Consider the following 20,410-nt stretch of genomic DNA (forward strand, 5'->3'; position numbering starts at 1 on the left):
GCTTTACCAACATCTACTTCCTGTCCTTGGAACAGCTTTACCATCTCCTACTTCCTGTCCTTGGAGCAGCTTTACCATCTCCTACTTCCTGTCCTTGGAACAGCTTTACCATCTCCTACTTCCTGTCCTTGGAACAGCTTTACCATCTCCTACTTCCTGTCCTTGGAACAGCTTTACCAACTTCTACTTCCTGTCCTTGGAACAGCTTTACCAACGTCTACTTCCTGTCCTTGGAACAGCTTTGCCAACATCTACTTCCTGTCCTTGGAACAGCTTTACCAACGTCTACTTCCTGTCCTTGGAACAGCTTTACCAACGTCTACTTCCTGTCCTTGGAACAGCTTTACCATCTCCTACTTCCTGTCCTTGGAACAGCTTTACCATCTCCTACTTCCTGTCCCTGGAACAGCTGTGTGGTTGTTTGGCGTCATGGAGATGTGTATGTAAATGATTACACCTTACCAATAATGAATCTCTCAGAGGTGTCTAGATGAGAAGATAAATGTCTGAGATGTAAGTGTGTGCCTATTGATTTTCCTCCATCCTTTGGAAGATTGTTGTGAAATGCCAGTGACTGATAGCTCTTCGTGGACTGTGTCATGTGATGTAGTCCTACGTTGGTTATAGGACGGGCTGGACAGGGCTTAACTTTGGGAATACGTCCTACTTCACTCTTTGCTAATACTAGTTGGTGGTACCTTCATTCTCCCCCAGATGGAGACTAGTCCCAGATCTTACTACCAGTTCAAACAAAGGAGGTACTAGGGCTACGGTAATGTGTCTTTCACTCTGCAGTGCACAAATCATCCATATGGATACAATGGAGATGAGAATAGTATCTATATCACCTAGAAGCCTGTGGTCTTCAAATAGGTATGTGGAGACTTTTAGAATATACTGTACCTATACATTCTGATGTCACAAATCCACTTCTTCTATTCACACATAGTCTCTTTGACAGAGCTCAGCAACTTCTGGGAGAAGAATGGCACTGTCCTTTTTATAAATGTCAAGTTGTTAAATATCTGCTTTAACTTCAAACAATGCCGTGGTTAGAAATGAGAATGGATTTTGTGTCTTTGGGGGGCGGTCCTCTGACAGACATCTACCATCTGAGGAGAAACTATCTTATTTCTCATTAACTGGGGACTGAAGCCAGACCGGGTATAGTGTAGGTGTTACACAGGCTTGGGAAAGTTCAGCTGCTTAATGAGCTCATCCTCATCTATCATCTGACTTTTATCTCTTGCATACTGTAGTTATTCTGGCCAGACTATTCTGCCAAGCTTTTTACTTGTTCCATAGTATATCTGCTGGCATATTTGATTCACTTGGCTCATGAAAAAAACAATACTTGATTAAATATAATGGTCACTCCATAAATTTCACCCCAGAAGTGCATTATTACAAATGTATCCTTAAGATTTGATGAATTGATGGTTTATAAAAGCTTTGTGTTTAATGAGTGGTTCATTCGGGCCAATGACTTATATATGTTTAGCAGTGTTACACTCAGTGAATTAAAACAGGCTTGGCTGGGTATCCTCTCATATGACAGAGTGTCTGCTTAGGAACTACTTAGCAGTATTAACAGACCTCTATTGGGATTTTACTACAAAAAAACCTGAAATATTTATTCTATATTACAATAAATTATATTGTTATGTTCAGGGACAACTGGCTCTGTCAACTCTTTTGTCATCATAATGTCTATTGAAAGATGTATAGCTTCTTGTAGCCAGGTGACATTATGGTTTGTCTTAGTCCTACATGCCCCTCCCACAAAAGGATGATATTTATTTTAAACAGCTTAAGAAGACAAGACATCAACTATTATGTTGCGATTAGGATATTATGACGTGTTCTTCTTCTATGGTTTAACTCAGTTGGTCCTTTGTGTTCCCAGAATCCAATGGTGCGATGGCCCCCAGGCAGGGCAGTGTGGGGCTTCTAGGTCCTCCAGCAGGCGTGCCTCTCCCTGTCCTCCCACTCCTCCTCCTCCTCTGTGGCCAGATGCTGGATGCCCAGGGTCAAGGTAAGACAGTGTTACTTCCACATGACTCTGTAGGGTTTGGATGTTCAATAGGACAACACCTTTGGGAACAGCATTGCTTGACTAGGATAATTTCCAGCTATGTATCCGATGTGCATTTTGTTCCATCCAGGTTGGACAGTGTATATTCCCAGGGGTCCGTGCTTCCAACTTCAGTGGTATTGCTTTTCTATGCACATCTTGTTTAATCTGGGAACCCATTTTGTGCTTTTCAGTCTTGAACCGTTGTTCATTCGTCACATAGACCTCTTCCAGGGGTAATACTGACATTTTGCATACAGTAATTGGGTGCTTGGCTTATTACCTGGGTGCCATGTGTGCTGGGCTGGTTTTGGGTCCAGATTGAATGTGCATCTCCCAGGGAGACAAGGCCACTGTGCCCTCTGCTGTCAGAACCCTCCACTGGCTCCTACCTCTCCCTGTGGCCAATCTTATTTATAGCATGGCGGGAACTGCCACACTAACTGGTGAGAGCACAACACACACACACATACTCACCACGCTCACTCTCACTCCAAACAATTGCCAAGTTTTTGAGGGGGGGGGGGGTGCAGATGGAATTGAAGCAGCTACAAGGTTAATGTGGAGTGGAGAGGAGTGTGAATTTTAACATTCAGCTCTCATACAATGAGGCCTGATTAATGGGACTCAACTGTGGCACATGCCAGAGTAATATATACCAGCTGTAAAGGAGGACGGGCGTGGACCAAGGAGGAACTAGAGTGAGAAACACTCTTTAGACGAATTCAAACCTAAGACGCTTTGAAACAGATATAAAAAGGAAATGCAGGTAATTTGTCAAAGAGCCTAATATAGACTCATTTTATTTCTGTTAAGTCATTTCTTATCTAGGAAGCTTGTGTACATTAAAGGACCATTTCAGTATAGGTTTAGTTTTAGGGGAGAGTGGGGTAAGTTGAGCATTTTTTTACATTCAGTATGTCACACCAGCCTTCGCTTTGGCTCCCCCTCCTGTCCAGCTCAGGCATTTGGCGTCGCCGGCCTTCTAGCTGCTGCCAAACCTACTGCTGGCAAACGCCCTTCACTCATCAACCCCGGACTTGTCTCATCATCATTAAAAAACACCTGGTTCCAATCGCCACTCTGTCACTGTATATATACTCCCTCTGTCATTTGTCTATTTTGGTCGTTGTAAATGTTGCTTGTTTTCCTGAGAGGAATCTCTCGTACTACAGTATATCACAAAAGTGAGTAAACCCCTCATATTTTTGTAAATATTTGAGTATATCTTTTCATGTGACAACACTGAAGAAATGACACTTTGCTACAATGTAAAGTAGTGAGTGTACAGCTTGTATAGCAGTGTAAATGTGCTGTCCCCTCAAAATAACTCAAAACACAACCATTAATGTCTAAACCGCTGGCAACAAAAGTGAGTACACCCCTAGGTGAAAATGTCCAAATTGGGCCCAAAGTGTCAATATTTTGTGTGGCCAACATAATTTTCCAGCACTGCCTTAACCCTCTTGGGCATGATGTTCACCAGAGCTTCACATGTTGCCACTGGAGTCCTCTTCCACTCCTCCATGACGACATCACGGAGCTGGTGGATGTTAGAGACCTTGCACTCCTCCACCTTCCGTTTGAGGATGCCCCACAGATCCTTAATAGGTTTTAGGTCTGGAGACATGCTTGGCCAGTCCATCACCTTTACCCTCAGCTTCTTTAGCAAGGCAGTGGTCGTCTTGGTGTGTTTGGGGTCGTTATCATGTTGGAATACTGCCCTGCGGCCCAGTCTCTGAAGGGAGGGGATCATGCTCTGCTTCAGTATGTCACAGTACATGTTGGTATTCATGATTCCCTCAATGAACTGTAGCTCCCCAGTGCCGGCAGCACTCATGCAGCCCCAGACCATGACACTCCCACCATCATGCTTGACTGTAGGCAAGACACACTTGTCTTTGTACTCCTCACCTGGTCGCCGCCACACACGCTTGACACCATCTGAACCAAATAAGTTTATCTTGGTCTCATCAGACCACAGGACATGGTTCCAGTAATCCATGTCCTTAGTCTGCTTGTCTTCAGCAAATTGTTTGTGGGCTTTCTTGTGCATCATCTTTAGAAGAGGCTTCCTTCTGGGACGACAGCCATGCAGACCAATTTGATGCAGTGTACGGCATATGGTCTGAGCACTGACAGGCTGACCCCCCACCCCTTCAACCTCTGCAGCAATGCTGGCAGCACTCTTACGTTTATTTCCCAGAGACAACCTCTGGATATGAATACCTAGGATAGGATAAGTAATCCTTCTCACCCCCCTTTAAGATTTAGATGCACTATTGTAAAGTGACTGTTCCACTGGATGTCATAAGGTGAATGCACCAATTTGTAAGTCGCTCTGGATAAGAGCGTCTGCTAAATGACTTAAATGTAAATTATGTAAAATGTAATGAAGCTGAGCATGTGCACTCAACTTCTTTGGTCGACCATGGCGAGGCCTGTTCTGAGTGGAACCTGTCCAGCTAAACCGCTGTATGGTCTTGGCCACCGTGCTGCAGCTCAGTTTCAGGGTCTTGGCAATCTTCTTATAGCCCAGGCCATCTTTATGTATAGCAAAAGTTATTTTTTTCACATCCTCAGAGTTCTTTGCCATGAGGTGCCATGTTGAACTTCCAGTGACCAGTCAGTATGAGGGAGTGTGAGAGCGATGACACCAAATTTAACACACCTGGGGGGGAATGGCTAATTGGGCCCAATTTTGACATTTTCACTTAGGGGTGTACTCACTTTTGTTGCCAGCGGTACTGTATTTACTGAGTACTTTATATTTAGCTTTTTTGGGTCACCCTGTGCCTTTTTTGTTTATGAAAATATATTTTGAGCACAACAGCGTTTGGGTTTCATCCCGCTTTAATCCATGGTGCTTAAATAAATTCAGTAGTTCTAAACCTGCGACTGCCTCCTGCCTACTCCTTTCTACACCAGTGACACAACATCACTACATCAAGGGAAATATAGTATTCTTTCGAAAAAAAGATATCTACATATATTTAAGGATGTTGTGTATCCCTGAAAATAATCAGAATTTATGTTAACTTACCAATATTGAAAATATAGCGAGTCCAAAAAAGTGGTCTCTTGGCACAACTTACCCTGGGTGTGAGGAAAGTTGAGCATAGAGACAGGGTCAATTGTGCCACCTTGAGGTAAGTGGGTCAGTATACCTCTTCAGAGTCATTCAGTAAATGTTTTCTTTCCTTGCTGCTGTTCTAATGGATTCCTTCCCTTGCTGCTGCTCTAATGGATTCCTTCCCTTGCTGCTGCTCTAATGGATTCCTTCCCTTGCTGCTGCTCTAATGGATTCCTTCCCTTGCTGCTGCTCTAATGGATTCCTTCCCTTGCTGCTGCTCTAATGGATTCCTTCCCTTGCTGCTGCTCTAATGGATTCCTTCCCTTGCTGCTGCTCTAATGGATTCCTTCCCTTGCTGCTACTCTAATGGATTCCTTCCCTTGCTGCTGCTCTAATGGATTCCTTCCCTTGCTGCTGCTCTAATGGATTCCTTCCCTTGCTGCTGCTCTAATGGATTCCTTCCCTTGCTGCTGCTCTAATGGATTCCTTCCCTTGCTGCTACTCTAATGGATTTCTTCCCTTGCTGCTGCTCTAATGGATTTCTTCCCTTGCTGCTGCTCTAATGGATTCTGTCCCTTGCTGCTGCTCTAATGGATTCCTTCCCTTCTCTCACTTCCTTGGCTGCTCTCTCAAGAACCTCAAGGGGGCTAGAACCCTGCTTGTTTTACATCTGTATAAACGGGGCATGATGTCTGCTCTGTAACAATAAACAGTATTGAGTTCAAATGCATGACACATAGCAAAAATACTATGCATATTTTGTAGTAAACTGACTAAATGTAATCATCATTTGTATGGGGTATGGTGGCCATTGGCTCAACTTACCCCATGGCCATTGGCTCAATGTACCCTAAGGCAAACATTTTGACTATATATGCCCACACAGCCACACAGATGCACTTTCATCCTAGGTTTATGACCTTATATTGTAGCTTATAGATCTGATGTATAAACAATCTTAAAATAATCTACTTTGGTTTAGATACAAGCATCATAAAACTTCTAACACAATTTCATTTGACTTTGTGAAAATCATTTTTTTAACCTAACTTGCTTACCAATTTTTCCATGTGGTTTTTTGTTTTACAGACTCCATGAAATTATGACTTCTTCCTAAATATCTGGTCAATATTAATTTTGTGTATGGTTACCTAGAAACAAGGGCTGGCCCAACTTACTCCACTCTCCTCTCCTGGATGAGATGACAATCCCACTATAACCTTCAAACTTGAAACATTGTCAGAGAGGTGATTTCTGCCTTTCTTTTGGCTTTGGTTGCGTCAAAAGACTACGATTGATTGCTGTGAAGGTTCGAAGCTGGGCGGCAGAGACAAGACCAAACAATCTTAGACAAGAGCCACTGAAGTTTGTCTTCAACAAGGGCAGTAAATTGTATTGAAAACGGCAGCAGGAGGGAGGGCAAAAGCCACAGAATGTAAAATACCTTTATTGTCTGGACCTGTAATGTATGATGCTCCATGAGCCAAAACCCCCCCATTCAATCTTCTGACCTTTGTGGATGTCAGGAATAATATGGTGTGTCATATCTGAAGATGCAGTAGGGCATAAGACTGAGGATCAATCTTTGAATGTTTGAGGAAGTCTGGGTGTGCCCATGAGACCATTGCATCATGGATCCCACCATCTGCAGTGGCTGGAGCAGCTGCCTTGTGGACTAACCACATTACTGCAGATCCATCTTCCTTACCTCATCTGGTTTGGTTCCTGTGGCTCTGGTCAAACTCTGTGCTCCTTGGCTATGGTATTTAGGACTACCACACCCTTCAATGGCCATATTGGACATCATTATGAAAGTATAGTTCTCTTGGAGAGAGAGCTCTTGTGAAGATGAGTTTTAACCTTCATAGTGGTAACTTTCCTCCGCCCTCTCAGTCTGTAGTTGAGTACAAAGCTTTTAGGGACCGAATCTGATGTGATGGAGGCTCTTCCTCTTGCCTTGGGAAAGACATTACATTTCCACTAGCACTAAAAACACTGCTTTCTCACTCGCTTCATTTCATCACGTTGTTCCTAGTGGGACCAGAACATGGTGACCAGGCTGACTACTTATCCATGCAGTCATAGGGCGTGTGCATTTTGCCCAGCAACTAGATACAGTATGTACAGATGTGTTGTAGGCAGTGGTGTAAAGTACTTAAGTAAAAATACTTTAAAGTTCTACTGAAGTCATTTTTTGGGGTATCTGTACTTTACAATTTATATTTTTGACAACTTTTACTTCACTACATTCCTAAATAAAGTAATGTACTTTTTACTCCATACATTTTCCTTGACACCCAAAAGTACTAGTTACATTTTGACAGGAAAATGGTCCAATTCACACACATATCAAGAGAACATCCCTGGTCATCCCTACTACTTCTGGTCTGGTGGACTCACAAAACACACATGCGTTGTTTGTAAATTAATGTCAGTGTTGTAGTGTGCCCCTGGCTATCCGTAAATAAACAATTATAAATAAATTGTGCTGTCTGGTTTGCTTAATATAAGGAATTTTAAATGATTAATACTTTAACTTTTTATACTTGAGTACATTTTAGCAATTCCATTTACTTTTTTATACTTAAGTTTATTTAAAACCAAATACTTTTAGACTTCTGCTGAAGTAATATTTTACTTGGTGACATTCACTTTTACTTGAGTCATTTTCTGTTAAGATATCTTTACTTTACTACAGTATGACTTTTGTGTACTTTTTCCACAACTGGTTGTAGGTACATTCAATGTACTAGTTCAGCATAGTGTAACCTATAGTTCTCTACTGGAGGGTACTGTCTGTTTCTGCCCTACCATACTGAGGAGCTGAGAGCACAGTACATGGAACACATTACTGAGAATCAACCTCTATGGACTAAATTTTAGTTGCAGGGGTGAGATTCATTTGCAAGACCATCAGAAAACTCATTTGGGCTACCAATCAAGCAGTCTTTGAAGTAGAACTTGAAGCTATTCCTTTTAAGGATGACATAGACAAGTTCATGTCCCTCAGTGTTGGAAACATTTCATCATATCCTTTACGCGGACATAAACCAATAGGATCCAGCTATAATGTACGGCATAAATATGTAGGATGATGTTGTACAGGTAGTATAGGAACTGTTGTTTTGTTTACTCACTATTCCTCTGCTGCCTACAACACCCATCCTATGTGTTCATTCTTTTTATTTAACTAGGCAAGACAGTTAAGAACAAATTCTTATTATAAATGACAGCCTAGCAGGGAACAGTGGGTTAACTGCCTTGTTCAGGGGTAGAACAACAGATTTTTACCTTTTCAGTTCAGGGATTCCTTTTGGTAACTGGCCCAATGCTCTAACCCCTAGGCTACCATACGGATGTTGTGTTCATTATAAGGAGGTGGTGTTCATTATAAGGAGGCGGTGTTCATTATAAGGAGGTGGTGTTCATTATAAGGAGGTGGTGTTCATTATAAGGAGGTGGTGTTCATTATAAGGATGTTGTGTTCATTATAAGGATGTTGTGTTCATTATAAGGATGTTGTGTTCATTATAAGGATGTTGTGTTCATTATAAGGATGTTGTGTTCATTATAAGGATGTTGTGTTCATTATAAGGATGTGGTGTTCATTATAAGGATGTGGTGTTCATTATAAGGATGTGGTGTTCATTATAAGGATGTGGTGTTCATTATAAGGATGTTGTGTTCATTATAATGAGGAGGTGGTGTTCATTATGAGGAGGTGGTGTTCATTATGAGGAGGTGGTGTTCATTATAAGGAGGTGGTGTTCATTATAAGGAGGTGGTGTTCATTATAAGGAGGTGGTGTTCATTATAAGGAGGTGGTGTTCATTATAAGGAGGTGGTGTTCATTATAAGGATGTTGTGTTCATTATAAGGATGTTGTGTTCATTATAAGGATGTTGTGTTCATTATAAGGATGTGGTGTTCATTATAAGGAGGTGGTGTTCATTATAAGGAGGTGGTGTTCATTATAAGGAGGTGGTGTTCATTATAAGGAGGTGGTGTTCATTATAAGGAGGTGGTGTTCATTATGAGGAGGTGGTGTTCATTATAAGGAGGTGGTGTTCATTATAAGGATGTTGTGTTCATTATAAGGATGTTGTGTTCAGGTGGTGTTATAAGGATGTTCATTATTGTGTTCATTATATAATGGATGTTGTGTTCATTATGAAGGATGTGGTGTTCAGTATAAGGATGTTGTGTTCAGTATAAGGAGGTGGTGTTCATTATAAGGATGTTGTGTTCATTATAAGGAGGTGGTGTTCATTATAAGGAGGTGGTGTTCAGTTAAGGAGGTGGTGAGAGATGGTGTTCATTATGAGGATGTATGGTGTTCATTATAAGGAGGTGGTGTTCATTATGAGGTTCATTATAAGGATGGTGTTCATTATAAGGAGGTGGTGTTCATTATAAGGAGGTGGTGTTCATTATAAGGATGTTGCCCAATATGGAAGTGTGTTAAATGTGTGTTTCCTTGCTCTGTGTGTCCTGTGATTTATCTCTCTGTCACACTATCAGGCAACTCACTGCCCTGCAGACAGCTGCCCTGGCAGATGTGCTCTCTACCCCCACCCCATGCGGACACACACACACACACACACACACACACACACACACACACACACACAGATGTGCAGTGTAACACCTTCCAAGGCTCTGCTTCTTTTTATATTTCCACATGACATCTGCATCTGTTGTCAGGTTGGTTTTACTGCCTGGGTGAGCTGGTGGTCCCTAGACACAGGGCTGCTGATGACTAAGTCAGAACTCACATTCATCAAACAGATTGGAAGGTCCATGTCAGCAACAGAACTTGGCCAGAATATTTGTTTCTGTTTCAGAGCACTTTGTTTGCAAAGGTCTTCATTGAGGTTAGATAGATAATTACATGTCTGCATCCTGTAAAATATCTTAGATTAAATCCAGACCACGGAAGATCTGTGTTATAATGCGATTGACATTTAAAGGTCATTTCCTATTGAGCCGACATATGCTACGTTTACCGTGTATGTGGTCTTTAAAACATGTGAAGAGGACAAAACGCAATCGTATTAAACTTGGCCCTTAAAGTTTGAAAACTAGTAGACCAATCTGTCAATCCCGCTTTCCTTGACATCCCTTTCAACTCGTTAATACTCCTTTCAGCTCGTTAATACTCCTTTCAGCTCGTTAATACTCCTTTCAGCTCGTTAATACTCCTTTCAGCTCGTTAATACTCCTTTCAGCTCGTTAATACTCCTTTCAACTCGTTAATACTCCTTTCAACTCGTTAATACTCCTTTCAACTCGTTAATACTCCTTTCAACTCGTTAATACTCCTTTCAACTCGTTAATACTCCTTTCAGCTCGTTAATACTCCTTTCAGCTCGTTAATACTCCTTTCAGCTCGTTAATACTCCTTTCAACTCGTTAATACTCCTTTCAGCTCGTTAATACTCCTTTCAGCTCGTTAATACTCCTTTCAGCTCGTTAATACTCCTCTCAGCTCGTTAATACTCCTCTCAGCTCGTTAATACTCCTCTCAGCTCGTTAATACTCCTCTCAGCTCGTTAATACTCCTTTCAGCTCGTTAATACTCCTTTCAGCTCGTTAATACTCCTTTCAGCTCGTTAATACTCCTTTCAGCTCGTTAATACTCCTTTCAGCTCGTTAATACTCCTTTCAGCTCGTTAATACTCCTCTCAGCTCGTTAATACTCCTTTCAACTCTTTAATACTCCTGTTGTCTTGTTAATACTCCTGTATTCTCATGAATACTCCTGTAATCTCGTTAATATTTCTGTATTCTCATTGTGCATAAAGACATATATTACCTGTTTGTGTTTTTATCATCTCCTTTTGAGAGAGATGTGCTGTGTTCTGAGTTGTGTAGTGGTGTTATCCCTGTGCAGACAGATAGTCGCTGGGGAGTCTCTGTGGCTCCTGGCTGCAGTTCCATCTGTCTTCCTCCCGCCCAGCCACACGCCTGGGGTATGGCACACCGTCAAGGTGAACTGGCTGCTACTGGGCAGGGAGACAGAGACGCTGCTGGGTTTTTCACGCTCAGCAGTTTCCTGTGTGTATCAAGAATGGTCCACTACCCAAAAGACATCCAGCCAAATTGACACAACTGTGGGATACATTGGAGTCAACATGGGCCAGCATCCCTTTGGAAGGCTTTCCACACCTCGTAGAGTCCATGCCCCGACAAACTGAGGCTGTTCTGAGTGCTAAAGGGGGTGCAGTTTGTGTAGTATCTGTGTTTTCATGTTTTATGTACAGTCTGTTTAAGCACAAGACTAAATTAATTTCCCCCTGGTGGGATAACAAAGTTGATCTGAATCTGAATTACGAAGGTGTTCCTAATGTTTTGTAAACTCAGTGTACAGTAGGCATTGCATTGACGCTGACATTTATTGGGGACATTTCCTTAGACATGGCTTTAATCTTTGAGAGCAAGAATGAGATTTACAGGCCTCACAGACAGCTATTTCCAACCTGAAAAGGGTTGAGATTGTGATTCCTTAATGGCTCTGAGAGTCCTTATAGGGGAAGTCGTCCTCTGTGAGCGGATGTGTTTTATTCCCATGGTCAGTGTTCAGCTATTGTTGGCTGGCGGACTGAGCCTCGGTCTGTCATTTCCTGCACTAACTCATCTCCAGATGATTTCCAGAATTCATCATGGAAATTGCTCAGGATTGGCCATTAGGTGTTTTTTCTTTCCCTCTCTGTGAAATAAATGGACGACTGATTGATATTAGAGAGAGGAACTGCTGTGCAATGGCATTTCAGAACAAAAACGAGTGAAAATACAGGAGCCAACATCTAATAGACGGCAAGGGGAAATTTGTATGGAGTAGTGCTTTTGAGAAATTAATGTCACAGAGACATTCTTCAAAGTGTTTGTGTCCCGGGTGGCTTCATAGACTCCATACATCTAACCCTAAATCCAATTTTTCTCTTTAGAAGGGGTAGTGGGTCAGGACTAGTTATCATGACAAATGACAAAATTAACCCCGGCCCCGTACCAGACCTCTGTTTGAGCCATGAGTCATTAACTCAATAGAAGATGATGAATTCTCTGAGAAACATCCAAACGTTGTCGAGCATTTGGCATCCAGTCCCCACTGGGGTCAGGCCTTTGGCATCCAGTCCCCACTGGGTTCAGGCCTTTGGCATCCAGTACCCACTGGGTTTGGGTCTTTGGCATCTAGTCCCCACTGGGTTCAGGACTTTGGCATCTAGTCCCCACTGGGTTCAGGCCTTTGGCATCTAGTCCCCACTGGGTTCAGGACTTTGGCATCCAGGCCCCACTGGGTTCAGGCATCTTTGGCATCTTTGGCATCTAGATCTGGTCCCCACTGGGTTCAGGCCTTTGGCATCTAGTCCCCACTGGGTTCAGGCCTTTGGCATCTAGTCCCCACTGGGTTCAGGCCTTTGGCATCCAGTCTGGGTTCAGGTCCCCAGTCCCTGGGTTCAGGCCTTTGGCATCTAGTCCCCACTGGGTTCAGGCCTTTGGCATCCAGTCCCCACTGGGTTCAGGCCTTTGGCATCTAGTCCCCACTGGGTTCAGGCCTTTGGCATCACAGTCCCCACTGGGTTCAGGCATCTAGTCCCCACTGGGCAGGCCCAGTCCCCACTGGGTTCAGGCCTTTGGCATCTAGTCCCCACTGGGTTCAGGCCTTTGGCATCTAGTCCCCACTGGGTTCAGGCCTTTGGCATCCTAGTCCCCACTGGGTTCAGGCCTTTGGCATCTAGTCCCCACTGGGTTCAGGTCTTTGGCATCACAGTCCCCACTGGGTTCAGGCCTTTGGCATCTAGTCCCCACTGGGTTCAGGCCTTTGGCATCTAGTCCCCACTGGGTTCAGGCCTTTGGCATCCTGGCCCCACTGGGTTCAGGTCTTTGGCATCTAGTCCCCACTGGGTTCAGGCCTTTGGCATCACAGTCCCCACTGGGTTCAGGCCTTTGGCATCTAGTCCCCACTGGGTTCAGGCCTTTGGCATCTAGTCCCCTCTGGGTTCAGGCCTTTGGCATCTAGTCCCCACTCGGTTCAGGCCTTTGGCATCTAGTCCCCCCTGGGTTCAGGCCTTTGGCATCTAGTCCCCCCTGGGTTCAGGCCTTTGGCATCTAGTCCCCACTGGGTTCAGGCCTTTGGCATCTAGTCCCCCCTGGGTTCAGGCCTTTGGCATCTAGTCCCCCCTGGGTTCAGGCCTTTGGCATCTAGTCCCCCCTGGGTTCAGGCCTTTGGCATCTAGTCCCCACTGGGTTCAGGCCTTTGGCATCCAGGCCCCACTGGGTTCAGGCCTTTGGCATCCTGGCCCCACTGGGTTCAGGCCTTTGGCATCACAGTCCCCACTGGGTTCAGGCCTTTGGCATCACAGTCCCCACTGGGTTCAGGCCTTTGGCATCTAGTCCCCACTGGGTTCAGGTCTTTGGCATCTAGTCCCCACTGGGTTCAGGCCCCCACTGGGTTCAGGCCTTTGGTTCATCTCACAGTCCCCACTGGGTTCAGGTCCCCCTGGGTTGGCATCCAGTCCCCCTGGGTTCAGGCCTTTGGCATCCTCAGTCCCCACTGGGTTCAGGCCTTTGGCAGTCCCCACTGGGTTCAGGTCCCCACTGGGTTCAGGCCTTTGGCATCTAGTCCCCACTGGGTTCAGGCCTTTGGCATCAGTCCCCACTGGGTTCAGGCCTTTGGCATCTAGTCCCCACTGGGTTCAGGCCTTTGGCATCCAGTCCCCCTGGGTTCAGGCATTTGGCATCTAGTCCCCACTGGGTTCAGGCCTTTGGCATCACAGTCCCCACTGGGTTCAGGCCTTTGGCATCTAGTCCCCACTGGGTTCAGGCCTTTGGCATCAGTCCCCACTGGGTTCAGGCCTTTGGCATCACAGTCCCCACTGGGTTCAGGCCTTTGGCATCTAGTCCCCACTGGGTTCAGGCCTTTGGCATCACAGTCCCCACTGGGTTCAGGCCTTTGGCATCTAGTCCCCACTGGGTTCAGGCCTTTGGCATCTAGTCCCCACTGGGTGGGTTCAGGCCTTTTGCATCACAGTCCCCACTGGCAGGCCTTTGCCAGTCCCCACTGGGTTCAGGCCTTTTGCATCACAGTCCCCACTGGGTTCAGGCCTTTGGCATCACAGTCCCCACTGGGTTCAGGCCTTTGGCATCCAGTCCCCACTGGGTTCAGGCCTTTGGCATCTAGTCCCCACTGGGTTCAGGCCTTTGGCATCTAGTCCCCACTGGGTTCAGGCCTTTGGCATCCAGTCCCCACTGGGTTCAGGCCTTTGGCATCTAGTCCCCACTGGGTTCAGGCCTTTGGCATCTAGTCCCCACTGGGTTCAGGCCTTTGGCATCTAGTCCCCACTGGGTTCAGGCCTTTGGCATCTAGTCCCCACTGGGTTCAGGCCTTTGGCATCCAGTCCCCCTGGGTTCAGGCATTTGGCATCTAGTCCCCACTGGGTTCAGGCCTTTGGCATCTAGTCCCCACTGGGTTCAGGCCTTTGGCATCTAGTCCCCACTGGGTTCAGGCCTTTGGCATCTAGTCCCCACTGGGTTCAGGCCTTTGGCATCTAGTCCCCACTGGGTTCAGGCCTTTGGCATCTAGTCCCCACTGGGTTCAGGCCTTTGGCATCCAGTCCCCCTGGGTTCAGGCCTTTGGCATCCAGTCCCCCCTGGGTTCAGGCCTTTGGCATCACAGTCCCCACTGGGTTCAGGCCTTTGGCATCTAGTCCCCACTGGGTACAGGCCTTTTGCATTACAGTCCCCACTGGTTTGAGGTTTCCTTACGGACTTCCTAGGTTGGTGCTGAGTGTGCTCCAGAGGGGCACTGTTTAACTATGGTTCCCTTGAACCTGAAGTTACATAAAACTTTTTCAAATAGTACAGCCCCGATAGCAGCAGTAAGGGCACGTCCAGCTCCTTGTGCCAAGAGCCAGATCCACCTTATCAGATGCCATGGAAACCTGCCAACTGCCATGCAGATAGATTATTTTATTATCATGAATAAATGAATATTAAATCTGAGTTACGGAGTGGCCTGGCAATGACGACTCTGTTTCCGAGCCCAGTGTTGGAAAGTGCAGTTTGATGGCCCAGCTGATTCTGTGCAGTGTTTTACATTCACTCAATGGAGGGCGTCAGACTACTAGCTCTGACAGTTAAAGTCGTTATTATTGGCAGTGAACTAAATACATCACGACGCATCTCCTTTTCATTTACCATATATATGTAGTGTGTGATCACCTGGAGCTTCTAAATGTATTTCAGAGGTTTCACTCGGGTAGCTCTAATCACACTGAAGCAATATAGAAGTCTGTATCATGAGCCATTAGTGAGATGCAGATCAATTGAACTACCGACCTACTGGTATGTGAGTTTGATGGGAGAAATGCCCTTGTGGGATTATGATGGTAAAACAACACTCCACTGAATTGTGTCACTACTTAATGATCAGAGCATTAGGCACCTACTGTAACCATAGTGATGTGATACACAACTAATCATTGTAGCCTATTTAATTGAGTGTGACCACAGATCACTTTCGGCTTCATCTGTGCTTTGTCCAATGTACCAGATCAGCAGATTTAATTATTTAAGCACTAAGGCCCGAAAGGGTGTGGTATATGGCCAATATATGGCCAATAGGTCTGTTCTGCATACAGCGCTTCGGCGTGGTATTTTGGCCATATACCACAAACCCCAGAGGTGCCTTATTGCTTTTATAAACTGGTTGCCAACATAGTTAAAGAAATGTTTTGCCATACCCGTGGTATATGGTCTGATATATCATGGCTTTCATCCAATCAACATTCAGGCTCGAACCACCCAGTATGTCAATGTTAAGTTAGAGACTGGTATCAGAATGACTGCATGGCTCCGTTTTGTTTTGTAGACGGGGTTGTGGTGAAACCCCACCTCTTTAAGGAATACCTAGGATAGGATAAGTAATCCTTCTCACCCCCCTTTAAGATTTAGATGCACTATTGTAAAGTGATTATTCTACTGGATGTCATAAGGTGAATGCAGCAATTTCTAAGTCGCTCTGGATAAGAGCGTCTGCTAAATGACTTAAATGTAAATGTAATGTAAACCCATGGTATAGAATAAAGACATGTGCATGGGGCAGTAACACAAGCTCTGCAATAGATGGCACTATTGCTTTGTGTTGGATGTCATCTTAGGTTGCCAAGAGTAGGAACCAAGAGTAGGAACAAAGCCCTGTTTTAAAGTCCTTGTGTAAATAACAGGGTCAAGATTTTCTGTTATGAAAGCGTTGCTATATAAATGTATAGCTGTATTCACAATGTTGGTGGACCATCATTGTAAATAAGAATTTGTTCTTAACTGACTTGCCTAGATATATAAAGGTTAGATAAAAATAAATAAATACAAATAAATTGTGCAAAACACTACCAGTATGACATATCATTTAGCTTACTGATTGCAAACAGTTCAGCATTCCTTTGAAATGTACTGCAAACATCTTGTTAAACATCTAAGGAGGAGGGGTCAGGGTCTGTCTGTTTGTTCACCTCTTGTTTGGCTGTTGTCTGTGTGACTCCAGTTAGTCCTGTGGGGCCGCAGGAGGCCGTGTTCTCATTCCTTTCCCTGTGTAAGAGCTAGTAGAGAGTCATCTAAGATTTATGGATGTCGTGCATGGCTGGGCTGTAGTCAAAAGCAATAAGGGCACAACGCAGCGGGATGCAGCGCTGCTCAGCTACAAATTAATTCAGAGGCATTTTTTGAGAACCACTATTCAGACAGTTCATTTGGGATGCCTGGTTGTTTTATTTAGATGAACTTGTTGTCACTGAGCCAGGAGACGGCGTATGAATGCATGCTTCTCTGGTAAGACTTTTGTGGTTGTAGTGTTATGGGCTGTTCCACTATAGCTTCTCTAGCTTCAGCTCTCTTTCTCTCCCTGATGTCTGACGGGCTCATGAAACCACATGCCATAAACAGCGTGGCTCTTACTACCCCACTACGTAGCCCCACTACGGACGACGCAGGGGGAGAAACGCCGCAGTGGAACACAACCACATCCCCATACTGCCTCATAGCTCCTGTCGTGTCTCTGACTTCTTCAATGTGATGACAAGCTATTTTATCAAATCGATTACCTAATGTTTGATTCATTACGTGATTGAATTAAACCATGCAACAATTAACTTCTTAGTAACCTGGGGCACCACGGAAGAGTTTGGTCCTTCTGTAGCTCAGTTGGTAGAGCATGGCGCTTGTGACGCCAGGGTAGTGGGTTCGATTCCCGGGACCACCCATACGTAGAATGTATGCACACATGACTGTAAGTCGCTTTGGATAAAAGCGTCTGCTAAATGGCATATATTATTATTATTATTATTATTATTATTATTATTATATTATAAGAGTTAGCTTATATAGAGTGTCTATCTCCTGAATCCACTCAGATCTGAAGATCTTTCAAATCAATAGCAGTCAATCAGTCATGCATTATTCTCTACCGTTTATCAGTCTCACCTGAACGTTGTAGAATTCTTGGTTATCTGCACGAACCCAGCCTTTACTATGAATCATCCATACACAAATTGGCTCAATTATTTATTTAGTAACTAAATAAACAATTACAGAATGTACAATACATAATAACATTATACAGTACATACCGTCCCTAGTAGACTTAACAAAAACAGTTTGGTTATAACACAGTAGATTCAGAGAGGAAAAGGAGGGGGGGTTGGAAGAAAGACTAAGGAATGGGTCTCTATCAGATATGGGAAGCTACAGAAATACATATGCCACTAATCAAATCAAATGAAAGTTTATTTGTCATGTGCGCCGAATACAACAGGTGTAGTGAAATACTTACTTACAGGCTTCAACCAACAGTGCAATTTATTTTTTTAAAGAAGGTATTAGGTGAACAATAGATAAGTAAAGAAATAAAAACAACAGTTAAGAGACTGAAAAATAACAGTAGCGAGGCTATATACAGTAGCAAGGATAACAGTAGCGAGGCTATATACAGTAGCAAGGATAACAGTAGCGAGGCTACATACAGGCACAGGTTAGTCGGGCTGATTGAGGTAGTATGTACACGTAGATATGGTTAAAGTGACTATGCATATATGATAAACAGAGAGCAGCAATAGAGTAAAATAGGGGTTGACAGGTGGTGGGTGGCGGGACACAATGCAGATTGCCCGGGTAGCAGATGTGTTGCTACCTACCCTCACCAGCTGGGGGCAGCCCTTCAGGAAGTCCTTTCTCACTAACGATCGCTCGTTCGGAGAAAGGTAATGCATTGTATTTACGTGATGCTGGCTTCGATAGTTGAGCTGGCAGTGTGAGGCTCTGGTTTGCCCAGTCGAGGTCACCATTGTCCTTTGTAGATTCTTCCGGGTCGTTGTGGAGTGAGATGTTGTGGTTTTCTGCGTCGGTCAATGTTCTTTCTAGATTTGCTACTTTTCCAGCTGCAGTCTGTTAGGCTGTAATCTAATCTACTCACTTCTTCTTGAGTGATCAATGGTTCAGAGTTCATACCATTTTACGTAGGGTGCAAGCTCTCACGTTTTATGGCCTGTAGAGTTGAAATTAGAATAGCCCTTTTGGACCTGAGGTGACTTTCCTTCATTGGGGCTTTTTATTCTCGAGTGGAAAGGGAGTTGGTTCATCTTTTCCAACCAATGTCTAATCACTTGGGCGGAGCCACTGACTGGGCGCACGTTACCATAAAACAAATAACTTTTCATTTTAGAAGACTAAATCACATTGTTATCTTGTCTAAAGAATTCTTATACTTCCACAAACATTTTATCCAACATTCAGATGCAAGCTTCAAAACTGAGGAACCTGTATAAACAGAGTTGGGGTAATGTGGCTGTATTGTCTTTCATGAGGTCACAAACGGACAAGGTCGCCACCAACTGTTTCCAGATTCTCTAAATTTGGAATAATATTTAATTCCCCAATTCTGGGATGTAGTAGAATTGTGTGGGAGGGTCCCTTTGTCTTACTGTGAAACTCTCTCTCCATACTGCATGGTCAGGGAGAGAAGAGTCTCTGCACAGAATTTATGACATTGTTGTTAAAGTCATAAAACTGCCCCTTCCTGACAGGAGAGGGGGGCTCTCATCTCTGCTAGAGGGCTAGCGTCATGACACCCCACACTGACTCCCAACACAAGGCGAGGCCCATTAACTCTAACCCTTTAGCTCCTCACTCCCAGCTCTACCACTGCCTCATTAATAGAAGTGATGATGATCTTTATTTCCATTTTCAATGAGGAAACTGGCTGAGATGCTGCATAGAGAGACTCATAAGTGAATATTATGTGGTTGTGTCCTCTGCAATGTGTTTTCCCTGATGAACTGGAGAGAGCAGATGAATGGGAAATATCATGTAGAAGTAATTGTTTTAATAGATGGGATCATTGTAAATATGATATTGGCCATTGTTTATTGTTGAAATAGCAGATAGTCTTGGTTATTTTTGCGTTTGCACTAAACCAGGGAGCTGACCTGATATCAAGACATATTTAACATTTCAGTTTTTATTTTTTTCAAGGAACATTTCTCAAAGGCTGCATTTGGTGTTAAAAATGGTAACCGTCATTCTGAACTGTAATCTGCATTATTTTCCTCAAGAACATGGACTTTCCCTGAATAATCACTAAAACCCAGGTGGATTTTGTGCTGTGGAAGACCACGTATCCCTCTCCAAAATAAGCACAGCAAGCTATGATGGAACACGTTACTGTGATTTGACCTGCCCTGAGGGAAAAGCTCCACCGTGCCCTCTGACCTTGGCATTGTGTGTCTCTGTGTCACCCTGGCCTCCCCTGAGAGAGAGCCATGTCTGCGCTCTCCTCTCCTCTTCCTCCCCTCCTCTCTCTCCTATCCTCTTCCTCCCCTCCTCTCTCTCCTATCCTCTTCCTCCCCTCCTCTTCTCTCTTTTCTCTGAGGGTGAGGGCTGCCTCTGGTAGTCTCGGTCAGGAACAAAGTTACTCCGCCCCCTGCCTTGTTTTCTCCATGGAGACCATACCACCATTAGGGAAATGTCTGATTTGACAAATGAGTCCCGGCTAGCGCAGATAGAGATGTTGATTGGGCAGAGGAGTCTGTCCGGCCAGTAGATAGTGGTGTTGATTGGGCAGAGGAGTCTGTCCGGCCAGTAGATAGTAATGTTGAGTGATCAGAGGAGTCTGTCCGGCCAGTAGATAGTAATGTTGAGTGATCAGAGGAGTCTGTCCGGCCAGTAGATAGTAATGTTGAGTGATCAGAGGAGTCTGTCCGGCCAGTAGATAG

The 20,410-nt window shown here is 44.4% G+C and overlaps 1 protein-coding gene across 1 annotated transcript in view; it reads left to right on the plus strand.

The window, feature by feature from the left end:
- The first annotated feature begins 1,908 nt into the window (after nt 1–1,908).
- Nucleotides 1,909–20,410, plus strand: part of zgc:77784 (uncharacterized protein LOC402947 homolog) — a 408,273-nt gene continuing 389,771 nt past the window's right edge. Inside the window, exon 1 of the mRNA XM_052523954.1 lies at nt 1,909–2,035. Within this exon, the coding sequence (XP_052379914.1) occupies nt 1,921–2,035 (115 nt within the window). The 5' untranslated portion in view covers nt 1,909–1,920. The remainder of the gene's footprint in view (nt 2,036–20,410) is intronic.

Source organism: Oncorhynchus keta, chromosome 1 (assembly GCF_023373465.1).
Source record: "Oncorhynchus keta strain PuntledgeMale-10-30-2019 chromosome 1, Oket_V2, whole genome shotgun sequence".
In the NCBI taxonomy this organism is placed as follows: domain Eukaryota; kingdom Metazoa; phylum Chordata; class Actinopteri; order Salmoniformes; family Salmonidae; genus Oncorhynchus; species Oncorhynchus keta.